The sequence below is a fragment of the Myxine glutinosa genome, chromosome 5, assembly GCF_964187855.1.
Source record: "Myxine glutinosa chromosome 5, kmMyxGlut1.1, whole genome shotgun sequence".
Lineage (NCBI taxonomy): Eukaryota > Metazoa > Chordata > Myxini > Myxiniformes > Myxinidae > Myxine > Myxine glutinosa.
The window spans coordinates 186,054,822-186,079,576 of record NC_136265.1 but is presented as its reverse complement, the minus strand read 5'-3'; the positions used below and the strand labels follow the sequence as shown (position 1 = coordinate 186,079,576).

General features: G+C 44.9%; 1 protein-coding gene across 11 annotated transcripts in view; it reads right to left on the bottom strand.

Annotated features, from left to right (window-relative positions):
• The window catches only part of LOC137413498 (neurexin-1-like), a 1,626,023-nt gene that overhangs the window by 453,048 nt on the left and 1,148,220 nt on the right, over nt 1-24,755 (bottom strand). For all 11 annotated transcript variants that reach the window (XM_078779254.1, XM_078779246.1, XM_078779249.1 and 8 more), the window contains one exon: nt 22,704-22,885. In XM_078779254.1, the coding sequence (XP_078635380.1) occupies nt 22,704-22,885 (182 nt within the window). The remainder of the gene's footprint in view (nt 1-22,703; nt 22,886-24,755) is intronic.

Genomic DNA, 24,755 nt, shown 5'->3' with positions numbered 1-24,755 from the left:
CATACAGTATATATCTTCGTCATTTCATTCAACATTATTACCCGGAAGTAAAATATGTTTCAGGAAATTACCGAGAGATATTTCTTCGATTTTTTTTATTATTTATATGCGCATACACTTTAAATAGGTTTATTTGAAATCTTTAATTTTCACAATGTAATTTATTTGTCATTTGATGATCGGCAAAACGATAGCACAAACACAATACTATTTGCAGGAAGAATGTCGTATCAACCCTCCGACGGCGCTACGGACGCGGACAACGAATCACACCTCACGTCTATGGACGCGAATAGCAACATCCGCACGAATCAGTCATCAATGATTTTCATTGACGCGCCTGGAGGCACAGGGAAGACGTTTCTTATTAACCTGATTCTCTCTAAAGTGAGAGCGAGTGGAGAAGTTGCCCTTGCGGTGGCCTCATCTGGCATAGCTGCTACCCTCATACCTGGTGGAAGAACAGTGCACTCAAGGTTCCAAATCCCTCTGACACCGAGGGAAGATGGCGTATGCAACATCGATAAAAATTCCACTATCGCAGACCTCTTTCGAAGTACAAAACTCATCGTGTGGGATGAGTGTCCTATGATCAGGAGAGAGAGTTTCGAGGCTGTGGATCGCACGTTGCGTGATGTATGTGACAAAGACGAGCCTTTTGGAGGGATCTTGACGATATGCTGTGGTGATTTCCGTCAACGTGATCGGAGATAAGGGCCGAAATCACGTGTCACAGGTAAGTGATTTAGAACGCTGGAGAGGTGAGCCTTATGGCTTGCTGGCCCAAATAATCTCCCTGATGATGTCCAGCGTTTGCTTTAGTTCTATTCTCATATCTATTCAAACTGACATTGACCCAACGGGTCATGGGTCGTCTAGGGGTAGCATCATCATCATCATTGGTTGAGGGGTAGCATCATTGGCTGAGGCATAGCATCATTGGCTGAGGGGTAGCATCATTGGCTGAGGGGTAGCATCATTGGCTGAGGGGTAGCATCATTGGCTGAGGGGTAGCATCATTGGCTGAGGGGTAGCATCATTGGCTGAGGTGTAGCATCATTGGCTGAGGGGTAGCATCATTGGCTGAGGGGTAGCATCATTGGCTGAGGGGTAGCATCATTGGCTGAGTGGTAGCATCATTGGCTGAGGTGTAGCATCATTGGCTGAGGGGTCACATCATTGGCTGAGGGGTAGCATCATTGGCTGAGGGGTGGCATCATTGGCTGAGGGGTAGCATCATTGGCTGTGGGGTAGCATCATTGGCTGAGGGGTAGCATCATTGGCTGAGGGGTAGCATCATTGGCTGAGGTGTAGCATCATTGGCTGAGGGGTGACATCATTGGCTGAGGGGCGACATCATTGGCTGAGGGGCGGCATCATTGGCTGAGGGGCGGCATCATTGGCTGAGGGGCGACATCATTGGCTGAGGGGCGACATCATTGGCTGAGGGGCGACATCATTGGCTGAGGGGTGACATCATTGGCTGAGGGGCGACATCATTGGCTGAGGGGCGACATCATTGGCTGAGGGGCGACATCATTGGCTGAGGGACGGCATCATTGGCTGAGGGGCGACATCATTGGCTGAGGGGCGACATCATTGGCTGAGGGGCGACATCATTGGCTGAGGGGCGACATCATTGGCTGAGGGGCGACATCATTGGCTGAGGGGCGGCATCATTGGCTGAGGGGCGACATCATTAGCTGAGGGGTGGCATCATTGGCTGAGGGGCGACATCATTGGCTGAGGGGTGGCATCATTGGCTGAGGGGCGACATCATTGGCTGAGGGGTGACATCATTGGCTGAGGGGCGACATCATTGGCTGAGGGGCGGCATCATTGGCTGAGGGGTGGCATCATTGGCTGAGGGGTGGCATCATTGGCTGAGGGGCGACATCATTGGCTGAGGGGCGACATCATTGGCTGAGGGGCGACATCATTGGCTGAGGGGCGACATCATTGGCTGAGGGGTTTCATCATTGGCTGAGGGGTGACATCATTGGCTGAGGGGCGACATCATTGGCTGAGGGGTGGCATCATTGGCTGAGGAGCGACATCATTGGCTGAGGGGTGGCATCATTGGATGCGGGGTGGCATCATTGGATGCGGGGTGGCATCATTGGCTGAGGGGTGGCATCATTGGCTGAGGGGCGACATCATTGGCTGAGGGGCGACATCATTGGCTGAGGGGCGACATCATTGGCTGAGGGGCGGCATCATTGGCTGAGGGGCGACATCATTGGCTGAGGGGCGACATCTTTGGCTGAGGGGCGGCATCATTGGCTGAGGGGCGACATCATTGGCTGAGGGGCGACATCATTTGCTGAGGGGCGACATCATTGGCTGAGGGGCGACATCATTGGCTGAGGGGCGACATCATTGGATGCGGGGTGGCATCATTGGCTGAGGGGTGGCATCATTGGCTGAGGGGCGACATCATTGGCTGAGGGGCGACATCATTGGCTGAGGGGCGACATCATTGGCTGAGGGGCGACATCATTGGCTGAGGGGTGGCATCATTGGCTGAGGGGCGACATCATTGGCTGAGGGGCGACATCATTGGCTGAGGGGCGGCATCATTGGCTGAGGGGCGACATCATTGGCTGAGGGGCGACATCATTGGCTGAGGGGTGACATCATTGGCTGAGGGGCGACATCATTAGCGGAGGGGCGACATCATTGGCTAAGGGTCGACATCATTGGCTGAGGGGTGACATCATTGGCTGAGGGGTGACATCATTGGCTGAGGGGTGGCATCATTGGCTGAGGGGTGGCATCATTGGATGCGGGGTGGCATCATTGGATGCGGGGTGGCATCATTGGATGCGGGGTGGCATCATTGGCTGAGGGGCGACATCATTGGCTGAGGGGCGACATCATTGGCTGAGGGGCGACATCATTGGCTGAGGGGCGACATCATTGGCTGAGGGGTGGCATCATTGGATGCGGGGTGGCATCATTGGATGCGGGGTGGCATCATTGGCTGAGGGGCGACATCATTGGCTGAGGGGTGACATCATTGGATGCGGGGTGGCATCATTGGATGCGGGGTGGCATCATTGGCTGAGGGGTAGCATCATTGGCTGAGGGGTCAGATCATTGGATGCGGGGTGGCATCATTGGATGCGGGGTGGCATCATTGGCTGAGGGGTAGCATCATTGGCTGAGGGGTAGCATCATTGGCTGAGGGGTCACATCATTGGCTGAGGGGTAGCATCATTGGCTGAGGGGTGGCATCATTGGCTGAGGTGTAGCATCATTGGCTGAGGGGTCACATCATTGGCTGAGGGGTAGCATCATTGGCTGAGGGGTCACATCATTGGCTGCGGGGTGGCATCATTGGCTGAGGGGTCTTCTCCTCACTGCTCATTACTAAAAACTGCTCTTCTATGTGAGGATTGATAAATAAAAGCAATTAGAACCAGTAAATTTAGTTTTATATGGCATTTTCCCTCACTATTAGAAAGTGTGAGAAAATTATATATCTTCGCCATAGGTTGACCTTTGACCCCCACTGTAACCATGGTAACCCCTTAATTATATATAACTAGGGCATTGCCCGTACTATATCTATATCTAAAATTATATCCCCCCCCTCTATTTACATGAAATGGTTTGGTCCAAAGCGAACGGCTTGCGAGTGGTGACAATCCCCCCCCTCTATTTACATGCAATGGTTTGGTCCAAAGCGAACGGCTTCCGGAGTTTGGTAAAGAAATCGCCATCGCGTGCACAAACGCGCAGGAAAGCGAATGAATCGCAAATTCGGTTTTATTAGTTTTAAAACATAGTTTAACGCCAACATAGTTTGCAAACGTGAAATAAATGAATACGCTGTCAAATGTGCCATCCGAGGCAGAGTGTGTCCTCCACGTTCGGCACACGCGATCGTTCGCTGCTCTCTGATTGGTTGAATCGTTTTTTGGACATAGCTCGATAAGTAATTGTCCGATTAATATGAAACCTTGAAAAGGCACATCCTCGGGTCCCCAGCAATATACCTGGCAAGTTAAAAGTATATCGGACCCGTGGTTGTCGAGAAACAGCGGTCACAGACAAACAGACGTACAGACGTACAGAGATTACTGGAATTATAGATAGATAACATTGACCCAACGGGTCATGGGTCGTCTAGTGTATATATATATATATATATATATATATATATATATATATATATATATATATATATATATGTATGTATGTATGTATGTATGTATGTATGTATGTATGTATGTATGTATGTATGTATGTATGTATGTATATATATATATATATATATATATATATATATATATATATATATATATATATATATATATATATATATAGTATATATATATATATATAGTATATATATATATATATATATATATATATATATATATATATATATTCGAGGTATATAATATATATTTTTATATATATTATATGTCAACAAGGGATATATATATACACGCATAAAGGTGTTCAGTTAACAATGGCGAAGTGAGACTTTACGCACTACCGAGTGCTGTTCTAGTTCTTTATTGCCTCCAGAAGTATTACTATATATAATTTTTTGATCCTCTCTCCATGTCCTCCCAAATTGTTTCTGCTGTCGTAGAGTAATAAATGTTACCGTTGGAACCACTAAGTCGTGCTCCTATTCCTGCTTCTTCTTCTTCAATGCCAGAAACATTGCTTTTAAAACAGGCATGCTGATGATTAAACGGGCACCAATTTTTTTTCGAAGTAGAGTGTTGGAGTCCGCTCTTTGTAACTGACATACTCTCAGAAGCAATGAGAAGTAGAGGCATTTCATCCGGCAAATGGACACAATAATGATCACGCAACAACAAATCCAAACACGTGCGTCATGGCTTTGAAGGTTGATGCAACGGTTTGTGAACAGGTTGTTTTATTTTTACGATGAGTGGCATGTGTGCTCGCCTTTGCGTTTCTAAAGAATGCAAAAAAAGGGCAGACAGTGACAAGATTCGGTCCGCTCTATTATCTCTTCTCTTTTCAATTTATTCCTTGTCGCTCAGAAAAAACCCAAATATGACTGTGTTGGAGGAAAGTAGAAGAGGTGAGGTTGGGAGAGGAAATAAACAGGAAAAGGAATAGAAATGCACCGAAAAGCTTGAGGGGCAAATAAAGTTATTCCTCCAACTTTAAAGCAGAGTTTCCCAAACTTTTTTGGTGGCGACCCTGAATGCAATCTTGTCCTGGCCTGGCGACCCTAAACGCTGTACATGCAATGTTAATGACCTATTATTTTGATACATGTGTTTATTCATATAGTTTTTAATTGGACAAAATGAAAAACAAATTTACATGAAAATGCGACTTTATTACACAAATATCTTCTCAGTAGCTCCCGTGATACTGCTTCATCTTGTGGGTAAGTTCCTCTAAGTTTGGTTTTATGTTGATGGACAAAGCACAACACAAGTCATTCTGAGGATCCATTTGGTTCCTTGCTTTAGTCTCGATTGCAACAAGACCTGGAAATCCTTGTTCACAGAGATATATTGTTGGAAAAGGGAGAAGAGCTTCTTCAGCCTCCCTAGTCAGGATGGGCTTATCCTCAGGTTGGGTCCAAATTTCGAATACGGGAGCTTTTTAAAGGATTGCTTCTGCGCTTCATTTTCCTGGGGTTCCATAAGTTCTTCTTGAAATCCTGGAATATCTTCTCCGACTTCACATTTCTGATCCAACTATGCTTCTTGAGGTCGACGTTTTCTGGAAAATACCTGTCCATTTCTTCCTGAAGGTTCTTCAGATGATCTTCGAAAATACTTTTGTCGTCAACAAGAGATATTTCCGACGCATATTCCAGGACAGCACTCAGTTCTGGAAAGCAGCCGTTTTTCCTTTAGCCAGTTTTTTCTTGAATGAGGCAACTTTTTCACCTATGTCCACCATGGTATGATTACGGTCCTGCATGTCTGAATTCAGTTCATTCAGGTGCATGAATATGTCACCCAAATAGGCAAGCTTTGCCAGCCAAGCAGCATCTTTAAAGAAGTCTGCCAGTGCATGTGTCTTCTCACATCAAAAAGTTTCCGTTTTTAGTTCAATAACTCTTCCGAGAATCTTCCCTCGAGAGAGCCAACGAACATCAGAGTGGAACAGCAACACCTAGTGATGTGATCCCATCTCTTCACACATTTTATGGGAAATGTGTGAGTTTAAAGCCCTGGCCTTGACAAAATTCACAATTTGGATGGCATCATTGAGAACTACGTGGAGGCCCGGGTACAAACGTCGAGTGGCAAAGTTTTCCCGATGTAAGAAACACTGAATTATTATGATATCAGGGTTTTCTGCTTTAACACGAGTAACAAAACCCAAACGACTTCCCATCATAGATGGAGCACACAGCCAAACAATTCAACCAATAAAAACAGTGCATTCGAGAATTAAGGTCAAAACGCTAAAATTACAGCGCCATCTTTAATATAGCATTCAGATAAGAGTGCTACTTAACAACAGACTCCTCGCTGGTCTGTTTGATTATATTGAGCGTATATGGATGCTGTTGTCTCCAGCAATTAGCCGAAACGTACTTGATGGTAACGTCAAAGGTTTAATTCGAAATCTCAACACAACACATCATGCCCATTAGGCCTCAAAAAACCTAGTCTTTCCTTAGCTCCTCCCACTCTCCAAAACCAATCGTCACTTCCGTTTCCCCTCCGTATGAGCTACAACGCGTGAATCCCAAACATAACAGATGCTATCTTACCCACAACTATTCTACTTTAATTACTATCTCAATAATCCTTCACATTGTGCCAGTGAAGTAAGCCCCTTACAACACCGTAAATGTTCTTGTTTTTTGAGACCGTCCCACGACCCTCAGGTACATTTGGGTCGAGACCATGGGTTTGGACCACTGCTCTAAAGGGTGGGAGACATCTTCGTCGAAAATACTTCATTGCTCGAAGTCCAAACTTGTGCCCCACATGGCTGCCCTCATTCCAAATGCCAGTGTGTTATTGCTCACCATCGCACCAACATCCACATTTTGCTCCGACAAGTTGGCACAACGTGCACCGCGGGCGGCTGGGCAGACAAGTCATGTATGTCAAGGAAAACAGGGAAGACTTTCTTGCTTTTTATCCACATCTTCCACAGACAACTGCTTTTCCCCATTCTAATCCATGCGGTAAGTTACCCCAGTAAAGATGCCTCGAATGATAGATACCTCGTGGCCTCTGGCCTGTTGATTCTGTACAAGTAGAGGGCAATATTGGCAAAAATAGGCTGCTCAACAGCTCTTTCGAACTCAACAACTTTGTCTTATTCTTGGCAACATTTTATCCGTATCCTTTCCACGTCTCCCACAGCAATTGTTTTGCACTTTCTCTTGCCAGATCAATCCATTCTGAGATCGTTTATGACATGTTGAGATATGCTGATGAAATATATTCTTTGTGGACTGAAAGAGTACACAGGCTCAGGTAGAAAGAACTTGCATCTTAAAGGTGACCTTTGTCTTTCTGGTGAAGCCCGAAGGCAAAAACACCAGCTTATTGTAAGGTCATGCATTTTATCTTTTGGGCAAGCATTTGTGTGCTTCTTGCATGACCAGTCATTGGGCTGACAGGATAGCCTAGAGGTACTCACACTCACCTCCAAGCTGTCTAGGAAGTGTGCGAATCCCGACCCAGCTATAAACTCTCATCCTGGTGTTTCACAAGTTAGGTGATTCATCATTGTGTGTGTCGTCACTCCAAGGATGGACGTTAAACGAGGCATCCGGTCTGCTGATGGTTACAATTTGAACAATATTTACTACGTAGTTTGTGCCTTCGGGCGAACCTGAATTATGTGTTTGGTGTTGTCAGAATGCCTGGATTTGAAAAAACAAACAATATTTGTTGAACAGTCATTTCTCAACGGAGATACCTGAACCTGCTCTTATGATCATGTAGTTTTTTAAATTTTATCTCAAGGCCAAAGTGCATCTGTTTATTGCATCGCCATGCATGTTGGCCTTTACATAAAAGCTTTTGTCAATTGAGATTTCTCAAACAAACTATGTTTATAATTTACCTCCAGGAGATAATAGCATTGGTCATATCACAGATTGATTGCAATGGGGAGGTATTGGTGTGCATATTATTTTATTTGGAGATGTTTCATAATTCTTTTCAGCTTTATGTTCGGCAAATTTCATTTGCATATAAATGTTAGTAATATTTAGCAAAAACGAATGGCAAGGACTTCTTTTTTTCGTATCCAGCATAGAGTTGTGGGTAGCCTGACTTTCTGGGGGCGAAGCTGTGCCGCTGATGCAGTGCCCCTTGTAGGTTAGAACAGGAATATTTCACCGATTTAGGGTGCCGGGGATGGCTCGCCTGCTCATTGCAAAGGACACCTTGAGGTCTTTAGGATCACCAACTAATGCTAGCAGATGGGACGCTAAGTTTAACATCCATCCGAAGAACGGTGCACAAAGTTACGGTGCCTTCATTGCAAAATACGTGGATGACACTTCATAGCTGGGCAGAGATACAAACCCAGGCTGGACTGTTCAGAGGTGAGTGTGCATCGGCATTGGACTGATTGTGTGTAAAGGTGAACCTTTATATCTTATGTAGAGTGATGGAGGGAAGATTTCCTTATTGTGGTCACTTCCAAGTTATGTCAAAACCATGTTGTGTCTGAAGCAATGGCCATCATATATACATATATATATATATATATATATATATATATATATATATATATATATATATATATATATATATATATATATTGTTGCAGATCTCTGCACCAGCCTTCTCCCCTTACCAAGGGGGGATTAGTCCCCTTGTCTTTGACTGACCGACGGGACCTGGGACCTATGACGTCCTTCCTGAACAGCGCAAAATAAGGTTTTAGGACTAAGAATTCGCGATTACCTAATTACTCGCGCTGCCCAGAAACGAGGAAATAAGCCCCGCAGGAATGACGGGTGTTGGTGGATACGCCGAGTGGTAGCGAACCCGTGACCCGAGCCGTTATCGATGACTGGACCCTGATCCAAGCGGTTCTTATTCGTGCCATGCTTACCCAATGATGGAAATCACGGAAACGGTCAAATTGGAAGAAAAGGAATAACAAGATTTATTTACACGATGTACAATGCCCAGAAGAAGAAGGCACAGTGCAGTCCTTAATCACAGTCTTAACTTATTCCCTGGACAAACGGGCCCGTTCACACTCAGACACTCACACGGGGATTACAGATGAATAGGTCAGCACGTCCAAGGATGGCGTCCGGGCAGCTCTCCCTCCGGTCCCCAGCTCGCACTGCGAAGTCGATGAATAGTAGACGGCAGGAGCTCTCCGTGTGTCATTGGCGCGCACAGGATAATTACGGGGCGAACGGTAGGGCTGGGCTCTGGCGGTTAATCACTCGCGTGGCTGCGTACGTAATAGTTCAATATAATGCAACTCCTTCCAGACCTCTGGATACAGTCTTGTTCACGCGAGTCCTCTCCCTTCGCATAACTCCGGTGCCGACAAGTCCTCTCTCATAAGTCCTTTTAAGGGCAGTCCTGTTCAAGGGCTTTGTGTGAAGGCTGATATAGCCCTGCCCAGTGAACTCTCTGGAACGTTCCAGACACGCCCTTACCACGCCCTATCACGCCATGCCCACAGAGCCCCGGTTGGCTGATGGCCCTTACCGTCATCGCCTCTGACGTGCTCCTTGGCACCGCCCCTCCTCGACCCTCGCGCTCCTCCCCCTTCTTAGGCCTACCTCGTGTTACTGGACTAGTTTCGAGCAAACCAAGGGCAGCGAATGCTGCTGGCAGCCAAAGCGTACCACACGGAGGGATCGGCCAAAATGGGGCGCGGGATCAAGTTTGCCCATAGTTGTAATTGGAGGGTGGCCGCAAAATTAAAGGGACCTAAGCTCATTTCTTTACACAACGCAGATATTACTAGGGAAATGGCCTACTCTTACACATACTATGACATAACTAATACTCTAAGTGGGCCTACGTGTTTCTTGTGGACTAACTATGGGGGGCAAACCTTTAACCTTCAATGATGCCACATACAAATCTCAGAACCGTATCAATATATATATATATATATATATTAGGGTGGCCCTTATTTTTGAAAGTTTGACATGTCAAGCTATCACCTTCGATAACTGGTCCCTTTGCGCTAAAAACAAACCAGCCCAAATGTCAGCTACATTCATAAATATTTAGAGGTAGTCCAGCACCCTTGAACATTTCCCCCTATAGGCCATGTGATTGACGTCACGTAACACTAAAAACACATATCACAGATAATACAGTATGTATCACAGAAATAAATAAACACCGTTTGATAAAACATGCTTATGAATAATTATCACATTTATGGACTAGAAATATAAAATATTAAAAAATATATATATATATAAAATCTAGATTCTTGAAGGTACCTGGACTACCTCTAAATATAAACAGACTTGTATGTAATTTTGACTGCAGTGTTTCTATCCCAAATGGAAAACATTTAGGCCATGCGAACATTCAAATTAACATTTTCAAATTTTCACCCCGTTTAATGGCCACCCTAATATATGAACGAATGAATGATCGTTTTAAGGCCATTTTTCCCCGCTAGAGCGGGGGTTAGCCTTGCGGGCCCCATGACAATCATGGTTCCCTGTTTGAGGCAATGTTTTTATGGCCGGATGCCCTTCCTGGTGCCAGCCCTGAGTCACCTCTTATGATGCGCAGGGATACGGTGTACCTATTCTAAACCGGGGTACACACCGGGATCATTCACCCAGCAAGCTGGTACTGAATTTGCCGACCTCGGAAGGATGACAGGCTGAGTCAACCCCCCTGGTGTTAATTCAGCGATCGACCGGGATTCGAACCCAGGATCCTAGGATTCCAAGCCGGCACCCTAACCGCTAAGCCAACACCAGGCTCCAGCCATGTGTGTGTGTGTGTGTGTGTGTGTGTGTGTGTGTGTGTGTGTGTGTGTGTGTGTGTGTGTGTGTGTGTGTGTGTGTGTGTGTGTGTGTGTGTGTGTGTGTGTGTGTGTGTATGTGTGTGTGTATGTATATATGTATGTATATATGTATGATATATATATATATATATGTATATATATATATATATACTGTATATGTATATATATATATATATATGTATATATATATATATATGTATGTATATATATATATATATATATATATATATATATATATATATATATATATATATATATATATATATATATATATACTGAAACGCAAAAGAAACTTACCACCTTTGAAACCTTTAAATATCAACAATAACACTGCGTGTAGTAAATGTGTGAACTTATTTGTGGACAATAGTGTCCTCACTGTCAGACAAAACGGTCATGGATGGTCACTTGAACCTTCAATGGTCACTTCATAGCACAGCTGTTGAACAGCCGTTTTGACTGTCAGTGATTAGCCAAGGGGTACGGGATGATTTTAATGAGCTGCACGTGATGTCTTGATATTGGCTTTAAAAAGGCCAGTGCAAAATGGGCATTTTGACCAAAAAATTTGACCATTTTGACCAACTTCAAAAAGACCGAAAACGCAAAAGAAACATCACTTGTTTGAAATGTAATAAAATTGTAACAGTTCAAAATAAAACAAACCAACAATTGATAATTGAAACATTGGCATTTTATTGATGACATGTCAAGTTTTTGACCAAGATACACCATCTCATCAGTTTGTTCTACAGTACAGAACAGCACAGGGTGCAATGTCAGTCCCCTTTCAATAGCGTGTGTGGCCACCATTGTTTTGGATACAGGCAGTGCATCGTCGGCGTATACTGCCTACCAGTCTTTGGATGGATTGCTGCTGGATTCTGTCCCACTCAGTCCTCAATGTCTGAAGCAGCTCTGCCCATGTCCTGGCCCTGCCAACTACGCGTCTCCCAAGCTCATCCCACAGGTGCTCTATGGGATTCAGGTCAGGGGAGAACGCAGGCCACTGCATGGTGTTGATGTTCTCGCCTTGGAGAAATGCAGTGGTAAAGCGAGCAGCATGGGGACGAGCGTTGTCATGCTGAAGGGTTCTCAGTTCTGGGTGGTCTAGCAGGAATGGCAGCAGATGAGGTCGCAGGATGTTATCCACATACCGCTGGGTGTTGAGATTCCCATCCACAACCACCAGTGGCGTCCTGTACCGGCCTGATATGGCGGCCCACACCATCACACTTGGGCCACCCCACCTGTTGGCTTGAAGCACGCAACAATCGGCATATCGCTCGCCAGTTCTTCTCCAGACACGCTCACGCCCATCAGGACTGTCCACACAGAACCTTGACTCATCGCTGAAAGCGACCTCGTTCCACTGCGCCAAGGTCCACGGCTGATGCTGCTGGCACCATCTCTGTCGGTTGTGGCGATGGGCAGCCATCATCACGGGGCCTCTGTATGGTCTTCTGGCAGTCAGACCATAGTCATGCAGTCGTCTTCGTGCAGTATCATTGGAGATCCATGGTTTGCATGCCCCGGAGTTTCTGCCGCAGTGCGGGATGCTGGACGGAATCGATCCCGCAGGTGACGTCGGACCATCTGCCTGTCCTGCCTTGCAGTGGTGACTCTTGGCCTCCCTGATCGAGGTCTGTCATCTGCAGAGTTGTGGAGGGTGTCTCTGTCCACCAGGGCCGATATCGTCTGGTGTGAACAGCCAAGGCGACGTGCCACCTCACGGTAGCTCAGTCCGCCTTGCAGCATGCCCAGGGCACGCTGCCGTTTATCCCTTGACAATCGTGGCATGTTGATTGAAATGCCCATTTTGCACTGGCCTTTTTAAAGCCAATATCAAGACATCACGTGCAGCTCATTAAAATCATCCCGTACCCCTTGGCTAATCACTGACAGTCAAAACGGCTGTTCAACAGCTGTGCTATGAAGTGATCATTGAAGGTTCAAGTGACCATCCGTGACCGTTTTGTCTGACAGTGAGGACACTATTGTCCACAAATAAGTTCACACATTTACTACACGCAGTGTTATTGTTGATATTTAAAGGTTTCAAAGGTGGTAAGTTTCTTTTGCGTTTCAGTATATATATATATATATATATATATATATACACACACATACACACACACACATAAATAACATAATAAAGGGAGCGGGAAACAAGCACAACAACAATAGAGAACAGGGACATCGGTAGATCTGTGGAAGGGAGAGGGCCTGTGTGGAGGGGAAGGGGGATGGGGGGGGGGGGGTGAGCGGGATGGAAGGGGTACACTGTACAAAACAAATGGACACGAGGACTTTCAAGAATGAAGTCGGAGATTGAAAGAGGTGTATTTGGGGTGTATTAACGGGGGTAGAAAAGATCAAGGTTTTGGATGGGGGAAGATAAGAGATGGTGGTGAACAGCTGTTTTAAAGACCTGGAGGGAGGCGTGGGATTGAAGAGAGTGTGGGAGTTTGTTCCAGAGGTGGAAGAAAAGAGGAATGAAAGAGTGAAGGTGAGCAGAGAGTCTTGATTTTGGCGATTTCAACATAAGAGGGTTGCAGGCAGATCTTGTGCGACCTATAGGAATGTTTGGGGGACAGAGCACAGACAGAGCTGGAGGAGCAAGGCCAGAGAGGAGTCGGAAGAAGACGGAAAGACCACCAACCTGCCTGCGGTGAGTGAGTGAAAGGCCCTTGGAGTTAGCTTCATCGCGGGAGATTCCAATTATTCTGAACGCTTTGGTTTCAACAGCATCAAGACGAGCGAGGTGTGACGCAGGAGCACCAGACCAGAGGGGAGAGCAGTATTCCATAGAGCTGCGGATGAAAGCCTTGGAAGTGGTGAGGAGCTCAGGTGTACCAAGGAAGGACTTCGCACGACGGAGGATGCCCAGTCGGCGACTGGCTTTGGAGGCCAGATTTGAAATGTGGTTTTCCCAGGAAAGATCATGGCAGATAGTGAGACCCAAAAGCTTGAGTGACAGAACTTCTTGGAGAGGATTATTCAGAAAGTGCATGGGAGGGTTGTCCAGGCGGTCTTTTCGGAGAGACATCGTAAGAGTGTGAGATTTGTCAGGATTGAAAGAAATGTTCCACTTGTTTGCCCAGTCTGTGATTTTGTCCAGGTCTGCAGAGAATGAGGAGGCTGCAGACTGCCGATCTGAGGGATGACGAATGGAGCGATAGCGAGTAGAGTCATCAGCAAAGAGATAGGGAGGATTTTCAAGAGAGTCAGAGAGATCATTGATGAAGACCAGAAAAAGCACAGGGCCCAGAACACTGCCTTGGGTGAACTCCAGCCTGAACAGGAAGAGGAGATGAGAGAAACCCATTCAGGGCCACACGTTGACTACGACTAGAGAGGAAGTCCGCCAGCCATGCGTGGAGATTTCCATGGATACCAAAGGAGGAGAGTTTGGTGAGCAGAGCGGGGTGCCAGACCGTATCGAAGGCACGTGAAATGTCAAGGGAGACAGCTCTAATTTCCTGTTTGGCGTTGAGGACCTCCATCCATTGTTGAGAAAGCAGAAGCAGCATGTCCAGAGTAGAGTGACCAGGTCTGAAACCAAATTGATGGTCAGAGATCAAGCCATTGGAGAAGAGGAAAGATTTCATATCTGAAGAAATGATGGATTCCATGACTTTGCTGATAATTGGGAGAAGGCTGATTGGTCTGTAGTTGCTAGGATCTGTTTTTGCACCTTTTTTGTGCAAAGTGATGATGTTGGCTGATTTCCAAGCAGATGGCAGATGACCTTGAGCAAAAGAGAGGGTGAAGAGTACAGAGAGAGGGAGTGAAAGAGCGGAAGAACATGATTTTAGGACCCGTGGGCTGATGCCGTCAGGACCAGTTGCAGAATCAGAGTCGAGGGTCGATCTCTTGCCACTGTTGATGTCAAAGTGCACGGGTCTACCATTAGAAAGAGGCTGCACAAATTTGATCTACATGGGAGGTGTGCCAGGAGGAAACCTTTGCTGTCCAGAAAGAACATCAGGGCAAGACTAAAGTTTGCCAATGAACACCAAGGCAAAGACCAGCACTTCTGGAGCAATGTGCTCTGGACAGATGAGTCAAAGGTAGCTATTTGGCCACAGTACTAGAAGACATGTTTGGCGAAAACCAAAGACAGCATTTCACCACAAGAACCTGATACCAACTGTAAAACATGGTGGTGGAAATATGGTTTGGGGCAGCTTTGCTGCATCAGGGCTTGAGCAGTTCACCATCATAGAATCCACTATGAATTCTTCAGTGCACCAGAGGGTGCTTGAGGATAATGTGAGGCCATTGGTCGAAAAGTTGAAGCTCAACCGAAGGTGGACCTTGCAACATGACAATGACCCTAAACATAACAGTAAATCCACCAAGGAATGGCTGAAAAGAAAGAAATGGAGGGTTCTGGAATGGCCAAGTCAAAGCCCGGATCTAAATCCCATCGAGATTTTCTGGGGGGATTTGAAACGAGCTGTGCATGCAAGAAACCCCTCAAACATCGCACAGCTGAAAGAATTCTGCATGGAGGAGTGGGCAAAAATTTCTCCCAGTCGATGTCAGAGACTGCTAGACAGTTATAAGAAACGCTTACTTGAGGTTGTTTCTGCCAAATGGGGCAATACCACCTATTAGAGCCAAGGGTGTACTTACTTTTTCCACATGCGAAATTTGCATTTACGTTTATTTAAATTATACAATGGACTACAAAATGTAAATGTTTCATGATATTTGTTATATTATATCATCTTTATCTATCAATATTGTTGAAATGAAGATCAAATTGCTGTATGTTGAAATATGTTGAAAAAGTCAAAACTTTACATGGGGTGTACTTACTTTTTCACGTGACTGTATATATATATATATATATATATATATATACATGTATTAAAAAATACCCCATATATAATTGTCGTCGAAGGGGAAATAAGCATCTTTGCTAGCCATCTTTAAATAAAGTACAGTACAGTACTTTGGATGTGTGTACCCCGGTGTGTACCCCGGTTTAGAATAGGTACACCGTATCCCTGCGCATTGTAAGAGGCGACTAAGGGTTGGCGCCAGGAAGGGCATCCGGCCATAAAAACATTGCCTCAAACAGGGAACCATGATTGTCATGGGGTCCGCAAGGCTAACCCCTGCTCTAGCGGGGAAAATGACCTTAAAACGATCATTCATTCATTCATATTCACAGTACTTTGGATGGCCCAGGTAGGCTATATATGGAATGGGTCAATATTTTTGTTTTCTTAAATTATCTTACTTGCATCACTTTTACAGTATTCCAACAAATACATGGTAAAAAAAAGTATTTTGAGGTGTGTTTTATGGATTTGTATCTTTTGGAACGAAACAATTGCTCATTTTTATGGGGCCATCAAGATACAGAGTGAAAATCTCTCTCACCTGAATTTTGCTTATTCCTCTAATTGCCTGACTGCACATGTGCAGGACCATCAAAACACACATACACACGAGAATCTAGAACAGCATTTTGTTACGAGTGATGGTTGTCTCTCTTGTGTTGGTACCCATGCATGCAGCCCACTTGCACCGTGCAGGGAATGCAATTTTTACTGTCAGAAGCTGCACCAGCCGTGGGCAAGTTATAAGCCACCAACATGTTTATTCAGTCAGCAGTTCAACTCAGGATACACAGTATGTATGTGTGCATGTGTGTGTGTTTGTGTGTGTGTGTGTGTGTGTGTGTGTTTGTGTGTGTGTGTGTGGATATATATATATATATATATATATATATATATATATATATATATATATATATATATATATATATATATATATATATATATATATATATATATATATATATATATATATATATACTGTATATATATATATATACATATATATATATATACAGTGCATTCAGAAAGTATTCAGACCCCTTCACTTTTTTCACATTTTGTTATGTTGCAGCCTTGTGCTGAAATCGTTTAAATTCATATTTTCCCTCATCAATCTACACTCAATACCCCATAATGACAAAGAGAAAACAGGATTTTAGAAAGTTTTGCAAATTTATTAAAAAGAAAAAACTGAAATATCACATTGACGTAAGTATTCAGACCCTTTGCTATGACACTTGAAATTTAGCTCAGGTGCCTCCCATTTCTCTTGATCATCTTTGAGATGTTTCTACACCTTGATTGGTTGAAAAAACCAAAAAACCAAATATTTGAAAAAAGTGCAAGGGTGTTAATATTTTTGACGACTGTAACTGTATAATGTATATACTGTATATATATATATACATATATATATATATATTATTTATTTATTTATTTATATAAAGGCTCTTTTGGCTTATCAGGTGCATAGGTTCCGTCTATTGGAGATGAGCTTTGCAGAGCTATAGCCCCTTACATCTCCACAGGATTCTATTGCAGCCAATACCGAGAAAACAATTTAATTCTCAATTTTTATAGACCAGTCCACCCCGGAGAGGGAACATCCACAGACATATGTTTCGGGCAAGTAGGTCCTCATTAACGAGGAGCAAAATCTCCACCCCGGAGTGAACTGGTCAAACACTACAAGACATTATGTTGAGATCGGATCCCATCACTGTTGTGGGTACCAGGAGGCAAGTGCCACACCAACCATTGCTGCATGCATTCTGACCAACAGGAAATACCTGCCACACATCAACCTGCCTTATGGCACACAAAACAGTTCTGCCAGCAGACAGGAACAATTTAAATGTTAAAAAGGTCTTCTGGCTAAATATTTGCATATGCTCTGTCCATTGGGCAGAAGCTTAGCAGAGCTACAGCCCGTATACCTCCATAGGATTGTACTGCAGCTAATATCGGGAAGAGAATTTAATTCTCAATTTGACAGACGAGTCCACTCCGGAGAGGGAACGTACCTCAATGGACACAGGTGCATCCAGTCAATTGTCTACCGGAACAATTGGCTCCCTCTCTGATGGTATGGCGACAACCCCCCTTGGAAATCCATGACCAGCTGGCTTACATATACATTACATACATGCATGGACACACACACACACCTTACTACTGGCATTACATTATCCTTCTATCTTTTCATTCAATTTTCCATAAGCTTTATTACCTGGATACATATCAATAAAATATTTACCTTAGACAAGAAGGTTGGCCTCTGTATATTTTCTATAACCCCGGCTTTTCTGGCTTCTCTTCCATGCACAATATAGTGACATGATACCAGTGCACATGTGGAAAATAAATATGCTTTTGAGAGTTTTTCATCAAATTTTATCAGTCTCAAAAATAAACTACAATTGTTTTGGTTTACCTTTGTACAGACGATGTTTAAATGCTGATTTATGAAGATAATTGCCAGATAGTATGCAATGGAGAAGCAATATGTTTATCAATCCTTTCTCTCAAGTAAAATAAGTAAGGTGAATTTGGGGAGTCTTGGGAGGAGTGATGAAGAAAAGGGGAAAAGAGAAGGGGAGATTATAAAGAGTGGCACATGTGATGCAGCAGGCAATCACGTGGCACACAAGGGAAATTCACAAGGAACGGCGACGATGAAAAATGATGCAGAATTCCCAGATGAGGGACGATTACGGAAATATCATGCCGAAGTCTAACACAGATCGCCAAATCCAGAAATGCAAAACATACAGGTCCAGGCTTTGGGAATCCGTGAAGGAGGTTGACGGAGATGTTGAAACCTCATCATGCTGCATGACAGGAGTGATAGCTTCACTTAAGGATGCGCTTTATCATCCAAGACATACATCGGAGACTTGGCAAAGCTGACAGATGCCACATCTCCTCATAATCCCGACAAGGTGATGGGCCTGTGGGGCTGTGGGAGTTAGTGATGACCTCAAAACATATCCTTTACCCATGTTATGCAAATTTTGCATTATATCATCTCTGGTGTGGAACGCACTATGAAACATTGATGCTCGAGGAAGCTGGGGGAATTGCATTTTAAAAAAGATAGCTCTACAGAATGCAAAATTGCCGCAAGCAGCTGCTCCTCAATCTCAAAACCACAAGTTTAAAACCTGAGATCTCAGCGTAACATTATTTAACTCTACATATTTATCACATATGCCGCTCTTGCTGTGTAATCGCTCGCCCATGTTGGCGTGTTATTTGCATTTACAAAAAAAAAAAAAAAAAAAGATTCATTTTGAAAATGGAAGGAGAAAGTACTTGAAGTGCACAGTGCAAAGTGAAGACACAAACTGTCAATTTCCCGACCCGGATTTCAGTCAACGGAGCATCTTCTCTTCTGGACTTGGTTATGACTAACTTCCCTGAAAATGTCTGCTGCTCTTCTTCTGCTCCAATCGGTTCTTCTGATCATGTGCTTGTTAAAGTGGACATCTCTCTGACCATTCTCAGAGAGCCTCCTCAGCGTCGACGAGTCTGGCATTTCACTCAGGCCAACTGGCACGGTCTTCAAGCAGCCATCAATCATCTGGACTGGTCTCCCATCTCTACTGCCTCTGACATAAATTCTTCCTGGGAATTCTTCCAAAGCAAACTGCTCTCTCTCATGCACAGATTTATCCCATCTCGTCTTCTGTTGTCATACCCTTCCTCCCGTCCATGGTACACGGAATCTTGTGGCGAGGCTATTGCCCAGAAACAACTTGCTTTCGTCTCCTGGAAAGCAAATCCAACGGAAGGAAATCTCATTTCCTTTCACAAAGCCCGAAACAAGTGTGTGTCCACGCTCAGGAGAGCCAGGAAACAATATCTCTCCGTTCTCAGGACCGAACTCTCTTATCTGTCTCCCTCTTCCAAATCCTGGTGGCGTCTGGTCAAATCTGTTTCTGGTGTTTGTTCCCCCTCCATCCCCTCCCTCACCTCAAATGGCCACACGGATGACTCCGCACGCGAAAAAGCTGAATGCCTCAACTCTGTGTTTGCCTCTAAATCTTGTGTCCGAAACCCATCCCTCTCTGTACCCACCATACCCAGTCGTACCCTGCTGCTCCTGGACTCCGTGTCCTTTCCTCCTGACAAGGTGGAAAAGTTTCTGTCAACCCTCGACTCTGATTCTGCAACTGGACCCGACGGCATCAGCCCACGGGTCCTAAAATCCTGTTCTTCCGCTCTTTCACTCCCTCTCTCTGTTCTCTTCACCCTCTCTTTTGCTCAAGGTCATCTTCCATCTGCTTGGAAATCTGCCAACATCACCGCTTTGCACAAAAAAGGTGCAAAAACAGATCCCAGCAACTACAGACCAATCAGCCTTCTCCCAATTATCAGCAAAGTCATGGAATCCATCATTGCTTCAGATATGAAATCTTTCCTCTTCTCCAATGGCTTGATCTCTGATCATCAATTTGGTTTCAGACCTGGACACTCTACTCTGGACATGCTGCTTCTGCTTTCTCAACAATGGATGGAGGTCCTCAATGCCAAACAGGAAATTAGAGCAGTCTCCCTTGACATATCACGTGCCTTTGATACGGTCTGGCACCCCGCTCTGCTCACCAAACTCTCCTCTTTTGGTATCCATGGAAATCTCCACGCATGGCTGGCGGACTTCCTCTCTAGTCGTAGTCAACGTGTGGCCCTGAATGGGTTTCTCTCATCTCCTCTTCCTGTTCAGGCTGGAGTTCCACAAGGCAGTGTTCTAGGCCCTGTCCTTTTTCTGGTCTTCATCAATGATCTCTCTGACTCTCTTGAAAATCCTCTGTATCTCTTTGCTGATGACTCTACTCTCTGTCGCTCCATTCTTCATCCCTCAGATCGGCAGTCTGCTGCCTCCTCACTCTCTGCAGACCTGGACAAAATCACAGACTGGGCAAACAAGTGGAACATGTCTTTCAATCCTGACAAATCTCACACTCTTACGATGTCTCTCCGAAAAGACCGACTGGACAACCCTCCCATCCACTTTCTGAATAATCCTCTCCAAGAAGTTCTGTCACTCAAGCTTTTGGGTCTCACTATCTGCCATGATCTTTCCTGGGAAAACCACATTTCAAATCTGGCCTCCAAAGCCAGTCGTCGACTGGGCATCCTCCGTCGTGCGAAGTCCTTCCTTGGCACACCTGAGCTCCTCACCACATACAAGGCTTTCATCCGCAGCTCAATGGAATACTGCTCTCCCCTCTGGGCTGGTGCTCCTGCCTCACACCTAGCTCGTCTTCACGCTGTTGAAACCAAAGCATTCAGAATCATTGGAATCTCCCGCGATGAAGCTAATTCCAAGGGCCTCTCACTCACTCACCGCAGGCAGGTTGGTGGTCTTTCCATCTTCTACCGACTCCTCTCTGGCCTTGCCCCCCCAGCTCTCTCTGGGCTCTGTCCCGCAAATATTCCTACAGGTCGCACAAGATCTGCCTGCAACCCTCTTATGGTCAAACTGCCAAAATCAAGACTCTCTGCTCACCTTCACTCCTTCATTCCTCTTTTCTCCCGCCTCTGGAACAAACTCCCTCACTCTCTTCAATCCCACTCCACCCTCCAGGTCTTTAAAACAGCTGTTCACCACCATCTCTTATCTTCCCCCATCCAAAACCTTGATCTTTTCTACCCCCGCTAATTTCACCCCAATTCCACTTTTTTGAAATACCAACTTCTGTCCTGGAAGTCATTGGTGTCCTTGTGTTTTATACTTCTCCCTCCACCCCCCCCCCCCCCCTTCCCATGCCTCCTCCCCCCAAGCCCTCTCCCTTCCACACATCTCCCTGCTCTCAAATGTTGTGTTTGTGTGCTTCACCTTCTCTCCCCTTCTTGTTTTCCGCTCCCGCTTTTTATATATTTTGTTTGTCTGGTTGATTTGTTTGTGAAGTAAATGTTAGCTCTTTCACGAGCCTCGATTCAGTATACAAAAAAAAAAAAAAAAAAAAAAAAAAAGTGATATAATGTATACCATGCAGGGCAAAAATCTCATGGGAGAAGATGAATCTGACAAGATTGTGATCCTGGCAGAAAAACACAGTAATAAGCGTAGAATAACACAACGTGGATTTAAATGTCAGAGACGAGCAGAGTAATGATGTTTGGAGAGTGAAAATTCATATCAAACTGAAGGTTAAAAGGAACAAAGTTTGAACATGTGTGGAATTGTGTCATTAAGCTGTGGAATTGTGGATAATGAATTGGAAAAGAGGCAAGAGGAGGAAAACCTGAAGAAGAAGGTCTGATCTTGCATTCCCATTGGAGGGTTGTCATTCACATTAGTTCATTAGGCAGCCATACAGAGTTAGGGCTTAGTAAAGCTTCTAACGAAGTAACATGGCAATCCTACTCTTCAATCCTACTCTTGGCCCACGTAGGTAAATTCCCCAAGGTATACTGTGACTTCAAGGCTTGTAATTGTCAAATAGACCACCTTTAGACGCCATTTTTCCATGCAGAGCTGCGGTTCCCCTTTTTTGGGCACCGTGGTCCTCTTTTTTTGAAGCAATGTTTTACGGCCCTTCCTGCCACCAACCCTGTTAGTCACCTTTTGCGACACACAGGGAATTACCAGTGAACTGGTACTCAATTTGCCGACCTCGGAAGGATGACAGGCTGAGTCAACCCCCCTGGTGTTAATTCAGCGATCGACTGGGATTCGAAACCAGGATCCCAAGCCGGCACCCTAACCGCAAAGCCAACACCAGGCTTCGTATAATTGTCAAATAGATACTGTGGTATCTCCTTTGTCCAAATGTGAGTGAAAGGAGTGGATACAAATGGATGGACCTGCTATAAAATCGGTCATTACAAACACGTTGCAAACGGGCTCTGACATTCTCCACGCAGAATCACAGCGCTCACCACGTGAAGTTGGATGAAGTCGCCCAACGTGGCAGCGCTGTCAACTCGAACCATCACCGCATCCTTGAGCTGGGTGCTGAAGCCAACAGCGAGGCGATCGGAACGGGTGCTCGGGCGATCGTGTGGCCGCCAGGTGTACGTGATCTGCCCACCTCCCTTTCCGAAGATGTAGGTCGTTCCAGCTGTGCAGAAAACCGAGAGAAGGTTCTAGTTATGATGAAAATGGAATGTTGTAAGATCCTTTCAAAAATAATATAGAGAATTAACCAGAAATTAAAATTGCTTCTGAAACTGAAATGTGTGCTGCACTTCGCAAACATCTTTTCTTACAATAATATGATCATAGAGGTAGAAACCCACGTCATATTTTTCACAGTGGGCTCTTTCTTTTACTAAAGGGAAAATTGACAAAAGAAATACTTGGAGGACCAACCATACATGTAGAAACCATCATGATGTTTCAACAGGCAGTGTTTTTTTCTGATGATGTTGAAAAAATAAGAATTTGAAATTCCATGATGGTCTCAACATGCAAAGACCCTTTGTGCTTAAAAGGCTCTGAAATGCTAGCAAATGGGACAGCTAACGTAGTATCCATTTGAGGGGATGTGGTGCTCTATGATCAAACTGCTTCCGTGCCAATCATCAGGGCAGCGGTTTGCAAGTCGGATTGTCTTTCGTCGCAAGTCAGACGCGACACCTAAAAGGTAAAATAGCTACAATTGAGCTGTCCTGTCATAGCACAATAGGCGGCAACAATAGCTAAATCAAGACATGTTGAATAAAATGATCCATTGTAGTTTTCAAAGTATGAGGCACTTGTGGAAAAATACTTCTGAAGGTAGGATGAATCATCTGTGAAGGAAAGTCAGAAAGGAATCTTTTAAAGAAAGAAAAGGTGACGATGAAAGGATACGTGTCCGATGGAAATGGCAGCTGCTATTTTAGAAATTCAACTGAAAACCCAAGACAAAGAAAGTTCCCCCACAGGTGGCACATTAGAAGGGCAGTTGTGGGTGTACTGATTTGAAAAACTCCCACACACAATGGCTACAATTAGGCATGTGTGCGAGAATTCAGATCGTTTTAATTTGTGCCATGGTTAATATGCATAAACAATGCAACACCAATGTAGGTGTAGCAACTGTTACATTTACGTGTCAATGAAAAGGTACCTATCTGAAATAATAACTGGTACGTTCAATCTGTGTGGTGAGTTTAATAATCAGGAACTTTTGTACAAGAACATTAAGAACATTCAAATAAATATGTCAAATAAATAAATAAATAAATACATACATATATATATATATATACACAAGGTGTTCCAGAAATCCTGGGCATATTTTGAAGTGCGATACCTGCAACAAACAACTAAGTTTATTATTGTTCTTTGGTGCAAAACAAAACATGATTACTCGTTAAACAGTCTAATCGGTCTAATATACATGAAACAGATCAGTTCAAATGTTCAAACTGCTTTCCTTCATTGTCTATGCACAGGTGTGGCCGTGACGAAACACTGACACACAGTTCTGCATGTTTCAGTCATTAAGGCAGCAGTCTCATTACGGATGAATTGTTTCAGTCTCATTACGGATGAAGGTTTGAGGAGTGGAGGAGTTCTGTGGAGAGGTGAGCTGAGTTCTAAGGGAGGTGCGCTGAACCAAGTCAGGCTTGCGGTTCTGCCGAGAGAGACGACGCTGTTCAACCAGCCCCTGCGCGCGCGCAGCTTTGACGCGCAGTATCTGCCTAAGCAGTCCCTCCCAACCTCCTTTTTTGAGGCGCGTGGCGATCAAGCCGCCGGCCTTTTGGAACCGCCCATTGGTGAGCTCGCCTCGGCCTTGATTGGTCGCGAGGGCTCACCGATCCCGCCCCTTGATGAGGCGTTGGCAAAGCCACGCCTTGTTCCTGGCGCTTGGCTGACTCCTCCCACCTTCTGCTCCGAGATGACCTCGTGTTCAATGGAGTTTGGGGGCGATGATGATGCCAATAACCCCACCCAATGCAACGGTGGCGAAACGCCGCTTTGGAGGCCACGGCGATATTGTA